The sequence below is a fragment of the Helianthus annuus genome, chromosome 15 (genome assembly GCF_002127325.2).
Source record: "Helianthus annuus cultivar XRQ/B chromosome 15, HanXRQr2.0-SUNRISE, whole genome shotgun sequence".
Taxonomy (NCBI): Eukaryota; Viridiplantae; Streptophyta; class Magnoliopsida; order Asterales; family Asteraceae; genus Helianthus; species Helianthus annuus.
In genome coordinates this window covers 19892971-19906586 of record NC_035447.2, presented here as the reverse complement: position 1 = coordinate 19906586, position 13616 = coordinate 19892971, and the positions used below count along the sequence as shown (strand labels likewise).

The window sequence follows — 13616 nt, the reverse complement described above, 5'->3', positions numbered from 1 at the left end:
CACGTCATCAAAATATGCCACATAGACTGCCACATCAGCTGCCACGTCATCAAAATATGCCACGTGGCAAGCCACATCAGCAATTTTTTAACCTAGTTAGTGTTTTTTTAACTGAGAGTATTTTACAAACAAAAGTGAATAGTTCGGATTATTATTGGTGATTAAATGAGTTGGGATTATTATTGGCCAATAACAGTGAGTTGGGATTATTTAAATCCAATTTGCCTTAAATAAAACACTGTGAAGATGTTTGACCGGCCAATCAAAACCCCCAACGGCTAGTAACGGCTCTTTCCCTTTTATTTATCTATTTATTTATTTTAACCTTTTAACTGTATATATATATATATATATATATATATATATATATGTATATATATATATATATAAACTCATTCAAAATTAACCAAAACTCTCTCAAAAACACTACAATTTTATAAGAAAACTTGATGGATTCCCCTAGTTCTTCATCCATGGCAAATTTTTACTACAAAGAGTTTTTTGCGGATGGCGATGATTCCACCGATGAGGAGGTTGAGCAAGAGGCGGTTACGAGTGCTTGTCAACTAGCGGTGAGATATGTGAAGCATTGTAGTTGCCCCCAACCAGAAAAAAATAAAAGAGGTTATATTCAAAGAGACCGACGCGCGGCACACGATCGTTTGATGAAAGATTATTTTGATGAGGCCCCGACATTTTCGAACGAAATGTTTAGGCGTCGTTTCCGAATGAGTAAGCGGTTGTTTCTACGCATAGTCGACGACTTGGAAGCCAACTACGATTATTTTAAACAAAAAGCGGATGCGAGAGGGGCACTTGGATTTACCGGTATCCAAAAGTGTACGTCGGCGTTACGAATCCTTGCTTATGGAAACACAACCGACATCAACGACGAGTATCTAAAAATGGCCGAGAAAACAACGCGAGACACCTTGGAGCATTTTTGTCGCGGTACAATTCCTATACTTTACTATTTTTTTTTTTTGAAAACAACGACTAGCATGTTTACAATTTTTTTTGAAGCTTATGTTTGTGTATGTTTTTTTATAAAGGTATTATTGATGTGTATGGTGCGCGTTATCTTAGAACGCCCACATGGGACGACCTTCAAAAGATCTACGAGGTACATTCGACGGAGCATGGTTTGCCTGTTATGATCGGGAGCATAGATTGCATGCATTGGCGTTGGGATAACTACCCGACCGCATGGCGAGGCCAACACACACGGGGTGACCAAAAAGGACCCACTATTATTCTTCAGGCGGTTGTTTCACAGGACCTTTGGGTTTGGTCGGCTTACTTTGGCGTGGTTGGGTCATGCAATGATATCAATGATTTTGAACAATCTCCGTTGTTAGAGAAGTGGATTTCTGGCAAAGCTTCAAAAGCGTCGTTTTACGCAAATAGAAACTACTACCCTCATGGATATTATTTGAGCGACGGAATTTATCCTAGGTATTCGATTTTCGTGAAGACGTTTAGTGATTCTATTGATGAAAAAAGAGCATACTTTAAAAAGGTTCAAGAGTCATCACGAAAAGACATTGAGAGATGCTTTGGGGCTCTTAAACAACGCTGGCAATATTTGAGAAATCATTGTCGTGCACAGGGGCGGACCCAAGCCCACCCCATGGTGGGCGGGCGCACCCCCGGGGAAAAAAAATTTTAGTGCAAAGTTTCGTCGAAAATCCCGTCCGCACCCCTTGGAATTTTTCGTCCGCACCCCTTAAAATTTTTCGACCGCACCCTTGAAATTTTTCGTCCGCACCCCTTAGGTAAAAAGTGTTATCAATTTATATTTTAGATTTTTTTAGTAAACTCTTATTTTTAAAAATAATACTACCTAAATTATATAACTTTTAATACCTAACTAACTAAACCCAAATACCTATACCTTTACTCACTTATAATTCCTAACTAGCTAGCCCACTAAGTCTTAGCCCATTAACCAAACCCAACAATATTTCAAACTATAATAAAATAATTAAAGCACAAAAACTTTAGAAATTCTCTCCCGCTCTCTCTCTCTTGCGTCCCTGCACTGCCAACGAACAACATCACCCAGCGACAACAGTCCAGCAGCCGGCGACCACTGTAATCAGCCTCCATACCACCGTCGTTTGACACCAAATCTAACCGGAATCTGAACACGGGTAAGTTTCTTTGTTATTTTGATGATTTTGGTTGATATTATAGGAGAAAAAAAGGTAATAAATTTGTTATATAGGTTTGAAATTTTGTGTGTTTTGACATTGTTCATGGTTGTTTATATGATTTTTAGTGTGATTATGGTGTTTATATATTTTTAGGGTGATTATGTTGTTTATATATTTTTAGGGCGATTACAACTTACGCTATGATTTCTAGGGCTTGAATAGTTGAAAATTAAAATTAAAATTAAAATTAAAATTGAAAGATTATGTTATGGAGCGATAAACTTATGTTATATAGAGAAAGAATTGCTTAAGAAATTAGTTTTAGATGATGTTTTGGATAGATTTCAAAAAATGAAAACTCGTAGGGTGTCGACGTTTTAATTATGTTGTTTAATTATGTTTGTAACAAGGTTTGACATGTTTTTGATGATTATATAAATTTAGTTTGATGTTCGTTTATTTTACATGACCCGACCCGACCCGACCCGATACGAACCGATTTTTTTACTTATATACCTAGGGGCCTAAAATTTTTAAAAATGTTCCGCACCCCCATGGAAAAACTCCTGGGTCCGCCACTGGTCGTGCATGGAGCAAGCAAAAAATGAGAGATGCTATGTACGCTTGTATAATCATGCACAACATGATTTTGGAAGACGAAGGAAAGGCGATATGCCAGAATTATGTCCCAGAAGCCGTTCAAGATGTCACACCCCCAATTTCCACGTGTCACCGGTGGGCCCGGTGTGGGGTACAGTGACGTAGTTGGCATCGTCATAGACAATCAACACAATATAATAATGCACAGCGGAAGCAGAATAGAAACATTTCAACTTTTAAATGAAGCGTAATAATAAATATCACAGTAGTTGAAATGGATCCACAGGCGGATCAATAAAATAAGATAAAATAATAGTTCAACAGATAAATGTCGTCCGAGTTTGCGAGACTATTGTGGACGCTCTTCTAGGAAACAGCCAGCCTATTTCCGTATAGTACCTGCACTTAATCTTTTGGGAAAAATACGTCAGTTTACACTGGTAAATACAAATCGACTGACTCATTTTGAAAATGATTGAAAATTGATTTAAATGCACAAGGCACAAATATTTTTATTAACTTGGGATAATTATATAATATAAACTTGTGAACGATTTACATGCACTTATATCTCTGGTGGCCCGGGATCTACTGTCCGGGCTAGAGATTCAATTGACACACCACATCAAAGAGTTATACACGACAGGTGTACGCCTACACCCCGTGCTCTGGTCGTGGCCATCTCGTAAGATAATGCCAAGGATATCCGGGACATGGTCAACAACCCCCCAAAGCCTTTAAGTAAGACAAAACTGTTTAAACGAAATCACACAAGCTATTCAAGACTGAACACCCATAGGGAGCAGGACTTGTGCGCCCGATCAAGCGGTATTTTAAATACCGTACCCCAAGCCCGTATAGGGAAAATAAGTCAAAATGTATTTACCTGAGCAAGTATGAGTCACAAACGATAAGTGGTGGTAGCTTTTACCGGGCTTCCTAATCTGGAACAAAGGTTTATAATTAACCTATTAGATTCCTAACGGCCTTTTATTTAAGCTTAAGCTTTGACCGGTTAGTTTTAGGAGTGATACGGTTTACGCACGATTAAGCGAAAGACCGGATAGAATGTGATTTAGACCCGACAAGTTTGAATACTTGTATAATATGGGTATACTAAATACATTCTGGATTTTGAAGCAAAAACGATATCGTTTGACCCGTTTCGGTCAATTTACGCAAACTAGTTACGTAAACCGAACCGAACGCGAAAAGGGCGATACGGGTAGCCAAAAGATTCAAATGCAAGTTCCCTGAATTAATATGCTTAGAATATGATATTATATCAGTAAGTTATGTCCTATATTGCCCGGGATAATTTTAAACTCAATTTATGCCTTAGAAGGGCATTTTGGTCATTTAAAAGATAATAAAAGGGTAAAATTAGAAATCTGAGTTTCGGGTCTGGTTCATACAGTAAATATACTTAATATAACATATTATATCAGTAGGGTATGACTCATATATCAAATATATCATTTAAAACCAAACTATGCACCGTAGGGGCAATTTAGTAATTTCACAAGGGCTAAAAATGCCAAAACTGGAAACCTGAGTTCAAAATATCATACTTACTGTTATTATATGAAAATATGTGATTTACATCAGTAGGTATAAGTTTTATAGGTTTAAAACAAGTACAACGCTTACTATGCGCTTAAAACGCTAAAATACGATTTAAGGGCGTTTTCGGGTTTTTAAGTAAAATCTGAGATTTTTATATTTCCAGAAGTCTTATAATAATTTATTCATCGTACAAAATCAGTAGAAAAAGGTTTCGGGTCAAATGGATGTGTAAAACTCGTTTTATGGCTAAAACGGTCAAAACCGACATAAGCCGAAATGGCTAGGTGATCGAGGATCCGTTCAGCCAAAAATTAATTAAAAATCATCAAAATTCCCAGAATATTATATATAATCAGTTGGTAAAAAGTTTTGTACCAAAACGTGGCCAGAAACGGGTTCTACGCAAAAAGGACCGTTTATGTAAATTTATAATATAGTTTACGCTAATGGCCATAACTCACAATCTGGACCACCAACTGATCCGAAACTTTCGGTGCAAGTTTATATAATAAAAATAAAGATTTCTATCCTTTCACTTTTCCAAAAATCCCGTTTTAAATCAAAAAGGGCAAACTAGTCAACTTTATGCATAAACCGGAAACAAGCATTCGAATAGGCTAAACATAGACTCAATCAACGAAAATTCCAGAAAGTTTAACTAAAATAAAAGTAGTCAAAAATACTTTCCAATACAGATCTTGAACATGCATGTACGAATCCGAATCGATAGTCTACGAAATAATCGTTTTACAAGACTTTCGGTTCCGATTCGTGTCTACACTATGGATTGTCGAGTTGATGATGATTAAAACATATTTATATATATGTTATAAGTTATTTTCAACGATCAATCAGGTTGCATGTCATCTATATCATTAATCATGTTATTTTTCACAAAGATTGCTTCTGTTGACTTTTTAGAACCATGTTTGACTCGACATTAAGCATGCATGTAGTGGGAATCAGTTAGTAACCTTTAGAGGGTTTGTTTCCCACATAAATACCAATCTATAACAAGTTTCAATTCGAGAAAATACTGAAAGAAATCCGTTTAATCAGAAAGTCAAAGGTTATGAACACCCAGTTTGACTTTTACTAATAATCAAAGCATAAACGGATTAGAGAACGAATTGAATGCTTACAAGAGTCCTATAGATGTTAAATGATCACTAGGAGTCGGCCTTGTTGATCAGAAATGCTCCAGAAAGCTTGCCTTGAGGGTTCTTGAGAGAATGTGTTCTTGAGCACTTTGGTTACTATGAAATATGATCAAGAATTGATCAATAATCTGATTTAAATCAGAATTTTTGAGGCTCCTGTAGTTGTAGCCATGCAAGACTTGCTATTGGTTGAATTGGAGGCAGAAACCAGCTGTAACACACTTGAATTCGGACCCAAATAACTGAAAAAACGAGTTCTGCATCTGGGCCTGGGTCGCGGCCCGCGTAAGCCAGTCCAGGCGGGCCGCCTGGCCTTTGTTGCTGTCAAACTTTGCCACATTTTGGCAGTTTTGGTCCCTGTCTTCGCGATTAATGTTTCGGCTACTTTTCTCGATCCGTAAACCCCCAAACTTGGTTTTTATGGACCTTAGGACTTTTACCAACATGGTAATGCCCTCGGGTAACTTTGCGCTCAACCGAAAAGCCCTGAATTCGACGTTGACGCTTTTAGTCCCTTAAGTACGGTTTTGGCCATATCTTTCTCATACGTTGACGAAACTTCATGAAATTTTTACCACATATTCTAGTGAGTATATTTTAGCTATACAAAGCTTCGGGTCTGCCAAAAGTTCACTCAGAGGTATAAATTAAACATGTTGACACTTTTGGCCCCTATAGTTTACAATACTTCACTTTCGTGCAATTTCCGCGTCGTATGATCCATGAACCATCCGTTAAAGGTTATAAACATTATGTGGGGTTATCATAGAGCCTATTTATCCATTGTTGACACTTTGGACCCTTACGTTCCATAGTTTTCACTGTTTGTCACTTTTAGTCCCTCTAAAGTATGTTTTCACATAACGGAACCTTATGACACGTGTCAAGACATTATTGGACGAAATTTTTTCGAGGTGTTACATCCTCACCCCCTTAAAAGAAATCTCGACCCCGAGATTTATTCAAACAAATGGGGATATTTATCTTTCATCGTGGATTCCACTTCCCACGTGTATTCGGGACCTCTACGGGCATCCCATTTGACCTTAACAATAGGCACTTGCTTCCTTCGAAGCTTCTTTACCTGTCGATCCTCAACCGACAAAGGTTTTTCAACAAACTTTAGACTTTCGTCTATGTGTATATCTGTATGCGGTATAACCAGTGAATCGTCAGCGAAACACTTCTTCAGATTACAGATGTGAAACACATTATGGATGGCACTAAGCTCTTCAGGCAAGTTTAACTTGTAAGCGACTGCCCCGACACGTTCGATTATCTCGAAAGGTCCTATATATCTCGGGCTCAGCTTGCCTTTCTTTCCAAATCTCATCACACCTTTCCAAGGTGATACTTTGAGCAACACTTTTTCACCCACATCGAAGTGAAAATCTTTGCGCTTAGGATCCGCATAACTTTTCTGCCTATCCCTGGCAGCTTTCAAACGATCACGGATCTGAGCGATCTTGTCTGTCGTCTCAAAGACGATTTCTGGTCCAGACAACTGGACATCTCCAACTTCTGCCCAACAAATGGGCGATCTACACTTCCTACCGTATAGGGCCTCAAAAGGCGCAGCCTTTATGCTGGAATGGTAGCTATTGTTGTAGGAGAATTCAATCAGTGGTAGGTGCTTATCCCAACTACCACCTAAGTCGATCGCACATGCTCGAAGCATGTCTTCCAGAGTTTGAATAGTACGCTCACTCTGACCATCAGTCTGAGGATGGTAAGCCGTACTAAAATTCAAACGAGTGCCCAACGACTGTTGGAAACTTTTCCAAAAATGCGACGTATATCTAGTATCTCTATCGGAGATAATAGATATAGGTATACCATGTAGCGCTACTATCTTATCGACGTATAATTGTGCTAACATATCTGAGCTATACGTCTCTTTGATGGGTAGAAAATGAGCTGACTTAGTCAATCTGTCAACTATGACCCATATGGTATCATTTCCCTTTTTCGTCTTTGGCAACTTGGTGATGAAATCCATTGTCACCATTTCCCACTTCCATTTGGGAATTTCAGGTTGCTGAAGTAAACCTGACGGCTTCTGATGCTCAGCCTTGACTTGCGCACAAGTCAAACATTTGGCCACGTACTCGGCCACGGACTTTTTCAAACCAATCCACCAGTAGTTTGATTTCAAATCCTGGTACATCTTATCAGCTCCAGGATGAACGGAATATTTAGAGCTGTGGGCCTCCTGGAGGATAACATCCCGAAGTCCTCCATATACTGGAACCCATATTCGTCCGTTTAGGCGTAGCATCCCATCTTTGTCGTGGGATAACTGCTCCTCAGTTACTCCCAACTTTTCTGCAGGATAGTTAGCTTCCAGCACAGCTTCCTTCTGTGCAGCTAACACCCTTTCATTCAAATTATTCCTTATCTCAATGCGCTTGGCATTGATTCTGATCGGCTTCACCCTTTCCTTTCTGCTTAAGGCGTCGGCAACCACATTTGCCTTGCCTGGATGGTATCGTATCTCGCAATCATAATCATTGAGTGTTTCCATCCACCGCCTTTGACGCATGTTCAATTCCTTCTGATTGAACAAGTGTTGAAGACTCTTGTGATCCGAATAAATTATGCACTTGGTTCCATACAAGTAATGTCTCCATAACTTCAAAGCAAATACAACCGCACCCAGTTCCAAATCGTGGGTGGTGTAGTTCTTCTCGTGCACCTTTAGCTGTCGAGAAGCGTAGGCAATGACTTTGCCTTTCTGCATGAGTACACAACCCATGCCCGTATGTGATGCATCACAATACACCACAAATTCGTCTATACCATCGGGCAATGTCAACACTGGCGCATTGCTCAGCTTCTGCTTCAGAATGTCAAAGGATTCCTGCTGCTTAGGGCCCCAATCAAACTTAACCTTCTTACGGGTTAATGAGGTTAGGGGCGCAGCAATCCTTGAGAAGTTCTCGATGAATCTTCTGTAATATCCTGCCAATCCGAGGAAACTGCGAATCTCAGTAGGAGTCTTCGGCTCCTGCCAATTCATAACTGCTTCGACTTTAGCGGGATCTACTTGAATACCACGCTCGCTAACAACATGTCTAAGGAACTGGACTTCACGAAGCCAAAATTCACACTTCGAGAATTTGGCATAAAGCTTCTCTTGATTTAAAAGTTTGAGAATACAACGAAGGTGTTTCTCATGATCAGCTTGGTTCTTCGAGTAGATAAGAATGTCATCAATAAAGACGATGACGAACTTATCTAAATAGGGTTTGCAGACGCGATTCATGAGATCCATGAACGCGGCTGGTGCGTTAGTGAGCCCAAACGGCATCACTAGGAACTCGTAATGCCCATAACGAGTCCTAAATGCGGTCTTGTGTACGTCTTCCTCCTTGACCTTTAACTGATGATAACCTGACCTCAGATCAATCTTGGAGAAATAACTTGCTCCTTGCAACTGATCGAACAGATCGTCGATCCTGGGTAACGGATACCTATTCTTGATAGTGACTTTGTTAAGCTCACGGTAATCGATGCACAGACGCATCGAACCATCCTTCTTCTTAACGAATAAGATTGGCGCTCCCCAAGGAGACGAGCTAGGTCTAATAAAACCTTTAGCTAAAAGCTCATCCAACTGCGTCCTCAACTCCTTCATCTCCGTTGGTGCCAATCTGTATGGTGCTCTTGCTACAGGTGCAGCACCTGGAATGATATCTATCCGAAACTCTACTTGTCTATCCGGTGGCAACCCGGGTAGCTCTTCAGGAAATACTTCAGGGTATTCCGAGATAACAGGGATATCTTCGATCTTCGGCTTCGGCTCATCTATGGTAACTTGTGCCATATAAATGACACATCCCTTCTGCATGCATCTAGATGCTTTGAGCATGGACACTTGCTCCGGCAATCCATGCTGGGTATCTCCCTGAATAGTAAGTGACTCGCCAGACGGAGTCTTAACTATTACTTGCTTTCTATTGCACAGAATCTGGGCTTGGTTACTTGACAACCAATCCATGCCTATCACTATATCGAATCCAGCTAGCTTAAAGGGAAGCAAGGATAACGGGAAAGAATGATTCCTAATGGATATAACACATCCATCTAGAACAGTTGAGGCGGTTTCTATGGTTCCATCGGCTAATTCCACCTCATATTTCACGCTTAAGGTTTTAACAGGAAGGTTCAACAGTTTACAAAACTTATTATCTACAAACGACTTATCAGCTCCAGAATCAAACAAGATTCTAGCAAAAATATCGTTTACAAGGAACGTACCGGTAATGACGTTATCGTCAAGGACTGCTTCCTTTGCGTCCATTTTGAAGACTCTCGCATTAGTCTTCTTTCCTTCCTCGGCCTTCTTTGCAAACTTTGGACAGTTGGGTCGAATGTGCCCTTTCTCGTTGCAACCAAAACACGTTGCATCCTTCATCTTCTTGCAATCCACAGCCTTATGATCGGTGGACTTGCAGATTCCACATCGCTTCTCCGAAGACTGGGATTTTGTTTCAAACCGACACCTCCCAAAGTGGTGTCTCCTACAAAACTTGCATCTGGGTTTTTCACCCGACTGATGATCACTTTTCCTAGATCCCGACCCTTTCCTGTGGTCGTTGTTCCCTCTATGTCGCTTTTCAGATCTCCGTGAGGTGTCATCCTCACGTTTTCGTTTGTTCTCCTCAGAGCTCCTTATGGCTCTCAATCTAACCACGTCTTGAGTGAGGGAGAGGGATAGATCCGCTACGGATCGAAATGTTGTAGGTCTTGAAGCTTTAACACTCGCCTTTATTTCCGGTGCCAGACCCCCGATAAATCGAGCAATCCTACGCGGCTCCGGGGTCACCAAGTAAGGCACTAAACGAGACAGCGTGTTGAACGTAGTAAGATACGTTTGACAGTCGAGGTTCTTCATGACTAAGGATACGAAATCTGATTCGATCCGCTCGACCTCGTGCTGCGGACAGAAGTTCTCTTTAATCAGGGCCACAAACTGTTCCCATGACAAACCGTACAGTGTGGCCTTACCGGCAGCTTGTAGGAGTGACCTCCACCATGCTAACGCATCTCCTTTGAATGACTGGGACACGTACTTAACGACGTCCCTATCAGCACACCCGCTGATATCAACTACAGTGTCCATCTCGTCGATCCACGTCATACAATCGACGGCTCCCTTTTCCCCAGTGAAATCTCTGGGCTTGCAGGATACAAAATATTTGTACGTACAGGACCTGCTGTACGTGTCACGCTTCAGCTCAATCTCCTGCTTTGGAACGCTGCTGTGGTTGGAGGAATGATTATCATCCTCAGCTTTCTTTGGCTCACTCTTTTTAGACGGCGGCTTACTATGAGCCCCAGAATGAGTCTTGGCCTTGACATGCGTCACTGAGCGGGTTCTACTCTGAGTACCACTAGATTCTCTGAACTGCCTATCCATAGCCTTGGCGACAGCATTATCAATCAGTGCTTGCAATTCTGCACCGGTAACGTGAATCTTTGCATTATCTGAGCGTTCCCCAGAATGACTGTTGGTTTCTTCCGATTTGGCCATCGTAGCTTTAAGCTACAATAAAGGACAAGGTCTTATTTAGAACCTAACAGTATTATCGTCCTAGACGATTTATTAACCATGGTATCAAAAACCTTAGCAGTTAATTTAATAGATTTCATTCAGGCTCTTATTAGCAATCAAGGAATGAAAATATATATATTGGCACCATAGGCCTAGTCACATGGACAATTACTAAATTACAAATTTAGATTTTTTTTTTATAGGATTATAAATTGTATATTTAAACAAATAATCCTTTACTAGACAGAGAGTCATAAACCACAACTGTCATTATATAACATAGTTATAACCCGTAGGTATCAAGTCATAAACAGACTTGTGTACAGATATAATCTGTAGATATTTCTTTTCTTGGCAGGGAGTCATAAACCACAACTGCCACTATATGACATAGTCATAACCCGTAGGTATCAAGTCATTAATAGACTTGTATACAGATAAAATCTGTAGATAATTTATTAAAAAGGGTGGCTTGTGTGATTCTACCGATCACGCTTAGCCAGGAATGTTAACATGTTTTCAGATGTTAACAGGGAGTTGAATCCTTTCAACCAGGTTTTACCATCATGGCCAGGCCTGTTAATAAGGCATTCAAACTAGGTTATACCTTACTAAGATTCTTATAAAATGGCAAGTCAAATAAAAATTGATATCTTCCATTATTTTAATATTATTCATGCAAATAAATAAGATGATAAATTCAAATTAACCATTTAAATTTCCAATAAAATACCAGTACATAATTGCCCTAAACGGGACTTTGAAATAACATAACTAGCATGAATAACATGCCCGCGCAGGGGCTAAACAAGTACAACAATCACAAAAATAAAACAAACCCACGCAGGGGTTAACAGGATAACATACCCACGCAAGGGTAGAGAAAGATAGATATACCCACGCAGGGGTAGAGTACTGGAATAAATGTCCACGCAGGGACATGAGTACATGGAATGATAATCGAAGGATTCAACGATCCTTCTTGCTCTTACCCTTGAGCAAATCAAATACCTTCTTAAACATGCCACTGGTGCGTCGGCGATCCTCCCGCATATTGTGCTGAAACTCGCGTCGCATGCTATCAATCCCCTGCAGGATCTCCTGAACCTGCGGCGGCGACATCATAGGCGCCGGTGGTGGTGGCTGGTAGTGCTGCGGCTGCGGCGGCTGGTAAGGCTGCGGCTGCGGTGGCTGCTGGTAACCCGGAGGGTAACCAAAAGTAGATGGGCCAGCAGCCCAAGGGTCTCCAAGTGGACCACTATGTGGGAGTGAGCTGTAGTTCACAGCTTGCCAATAAGGGTCTCCCGTGTAATCATAACCCTGAGGGAATACCTGCTCGAACGGGTTGAACTGAGCGGCACTAGCATAAGCCGGAATCGGCTCTCCAAAATTCTGCGGCGGCAGAGGCGGGATCGGAACAGAAGTAACCTCCGATACGGGATGCTGAGACTCCCCTGTCTCAGACTCCCCGGGTAAAGACGTGTAGCGGCTGCTACTAACACGTGGAGGGGTGCCTATGCGAATCCCTCCGCGCGTAGACATGCGCGCATTCCTCCTAGGCCTCTGAGGCGGAGGAGGTAAGACTGGCGGCGGCGGTGGTGACGGAGTGATCACGTCACGCCACAGGGCCTCAGATAGGTCCTGCGGTAGAGGCGGCTGCTGCTGGAGCTGCTGCGAGTGGTGCTGCGAGTGCACCGGCGAACCATGGAGCGATTGGAGCATCGGAGTACCATGGAGTGATTGAAGCATCGGAGAGTTGTGGCTAGGGGTGAAGTACCAATCATGCTGCTTAAACCTCTCCTGAAAGCTGTCCCCACCATTATAGGGTGATCCCCTAAATGGCGACCCATCCGATATCTCAATCGGATGGTTAGGCGTACCTGATGGTGGTAGCGAAGGGTCCGTCTCCTCGTCTACGTCCATCCCGTGACCACCAGAAAAGTGGTCCTCCTGTCCAAGTGGGTTATGGCCCACTGGCTCCTCCACATAAGCATTAGGGTTATACAAACCCTGGTAGGCTGGCGCTGGATACTGTTGCGGTGACTGGTGCAATGGTATGTAGGATCCATGCGAACCATGGGGCCCATTCTCCGAGTGGGGCCCAAACGAGTGGGGTAAAGACGGTGAAGTGCTGGCGGACACCGAGTGTCTAGCAGGCTCGGCAAAAGACCTCCAAAGGTCGTTGGCGGCTGTGTGGTGTGTAGCAGATGGGGCCCGCCTATGTGAGGGACCAGCCTCATGATCGTGCGATGTAGGAAATCCTCCACGACCTCTCATCCTTGGCGGCATCCTGATCCTGTCAAAAATCAAACAAGTTGCACAACATATATATGAGACAATGCAAAATAATTAAAAATAATTTAAACGAAATGTTGAACATTTCCTAAGTTCTTTGTCTAGACTCGAATATCGAGGAATGTGCAATTGTGTAACTGAGATTAAACACATTAGGATAGTGTTTAATTCACTCAGCGCTGGCTCTGATACCAACCTGTCACACCCCCAATTTCCACGTGTCACCGGTGGGCCCGGTGTGGGGTACAGTGACGTAGTTGGCATCGTCATAGACAATCAACA

The 13616-nt window shown here is 41.8% G+C and overlaps 1 protein-coding gene across 1 annotated transcript; it reads left to right on the top strand.

The window, feature by feature from the left end:
• Window positions 1-473: 473 nt before the first annotated feature.
• LOC110913486 lies at window positions 474-2314 on the top strand. Its single transcript, XM_022158312.1, has 4 exons — window positions 474-591; window positions 1053-1455; window positions 2197-2207; window positions 2310-2314. The coding sequence occupies exons 1-4, from the start codon at window positions 474-476 to the stop codon at window positions 2312-2314; spliced, it is 537 nt and encodes a 178-aa protein (XP_022014004.1).
• The last annotated feature ends 11302 nt before the right edge of the window (window positions 2315-13616 follow it).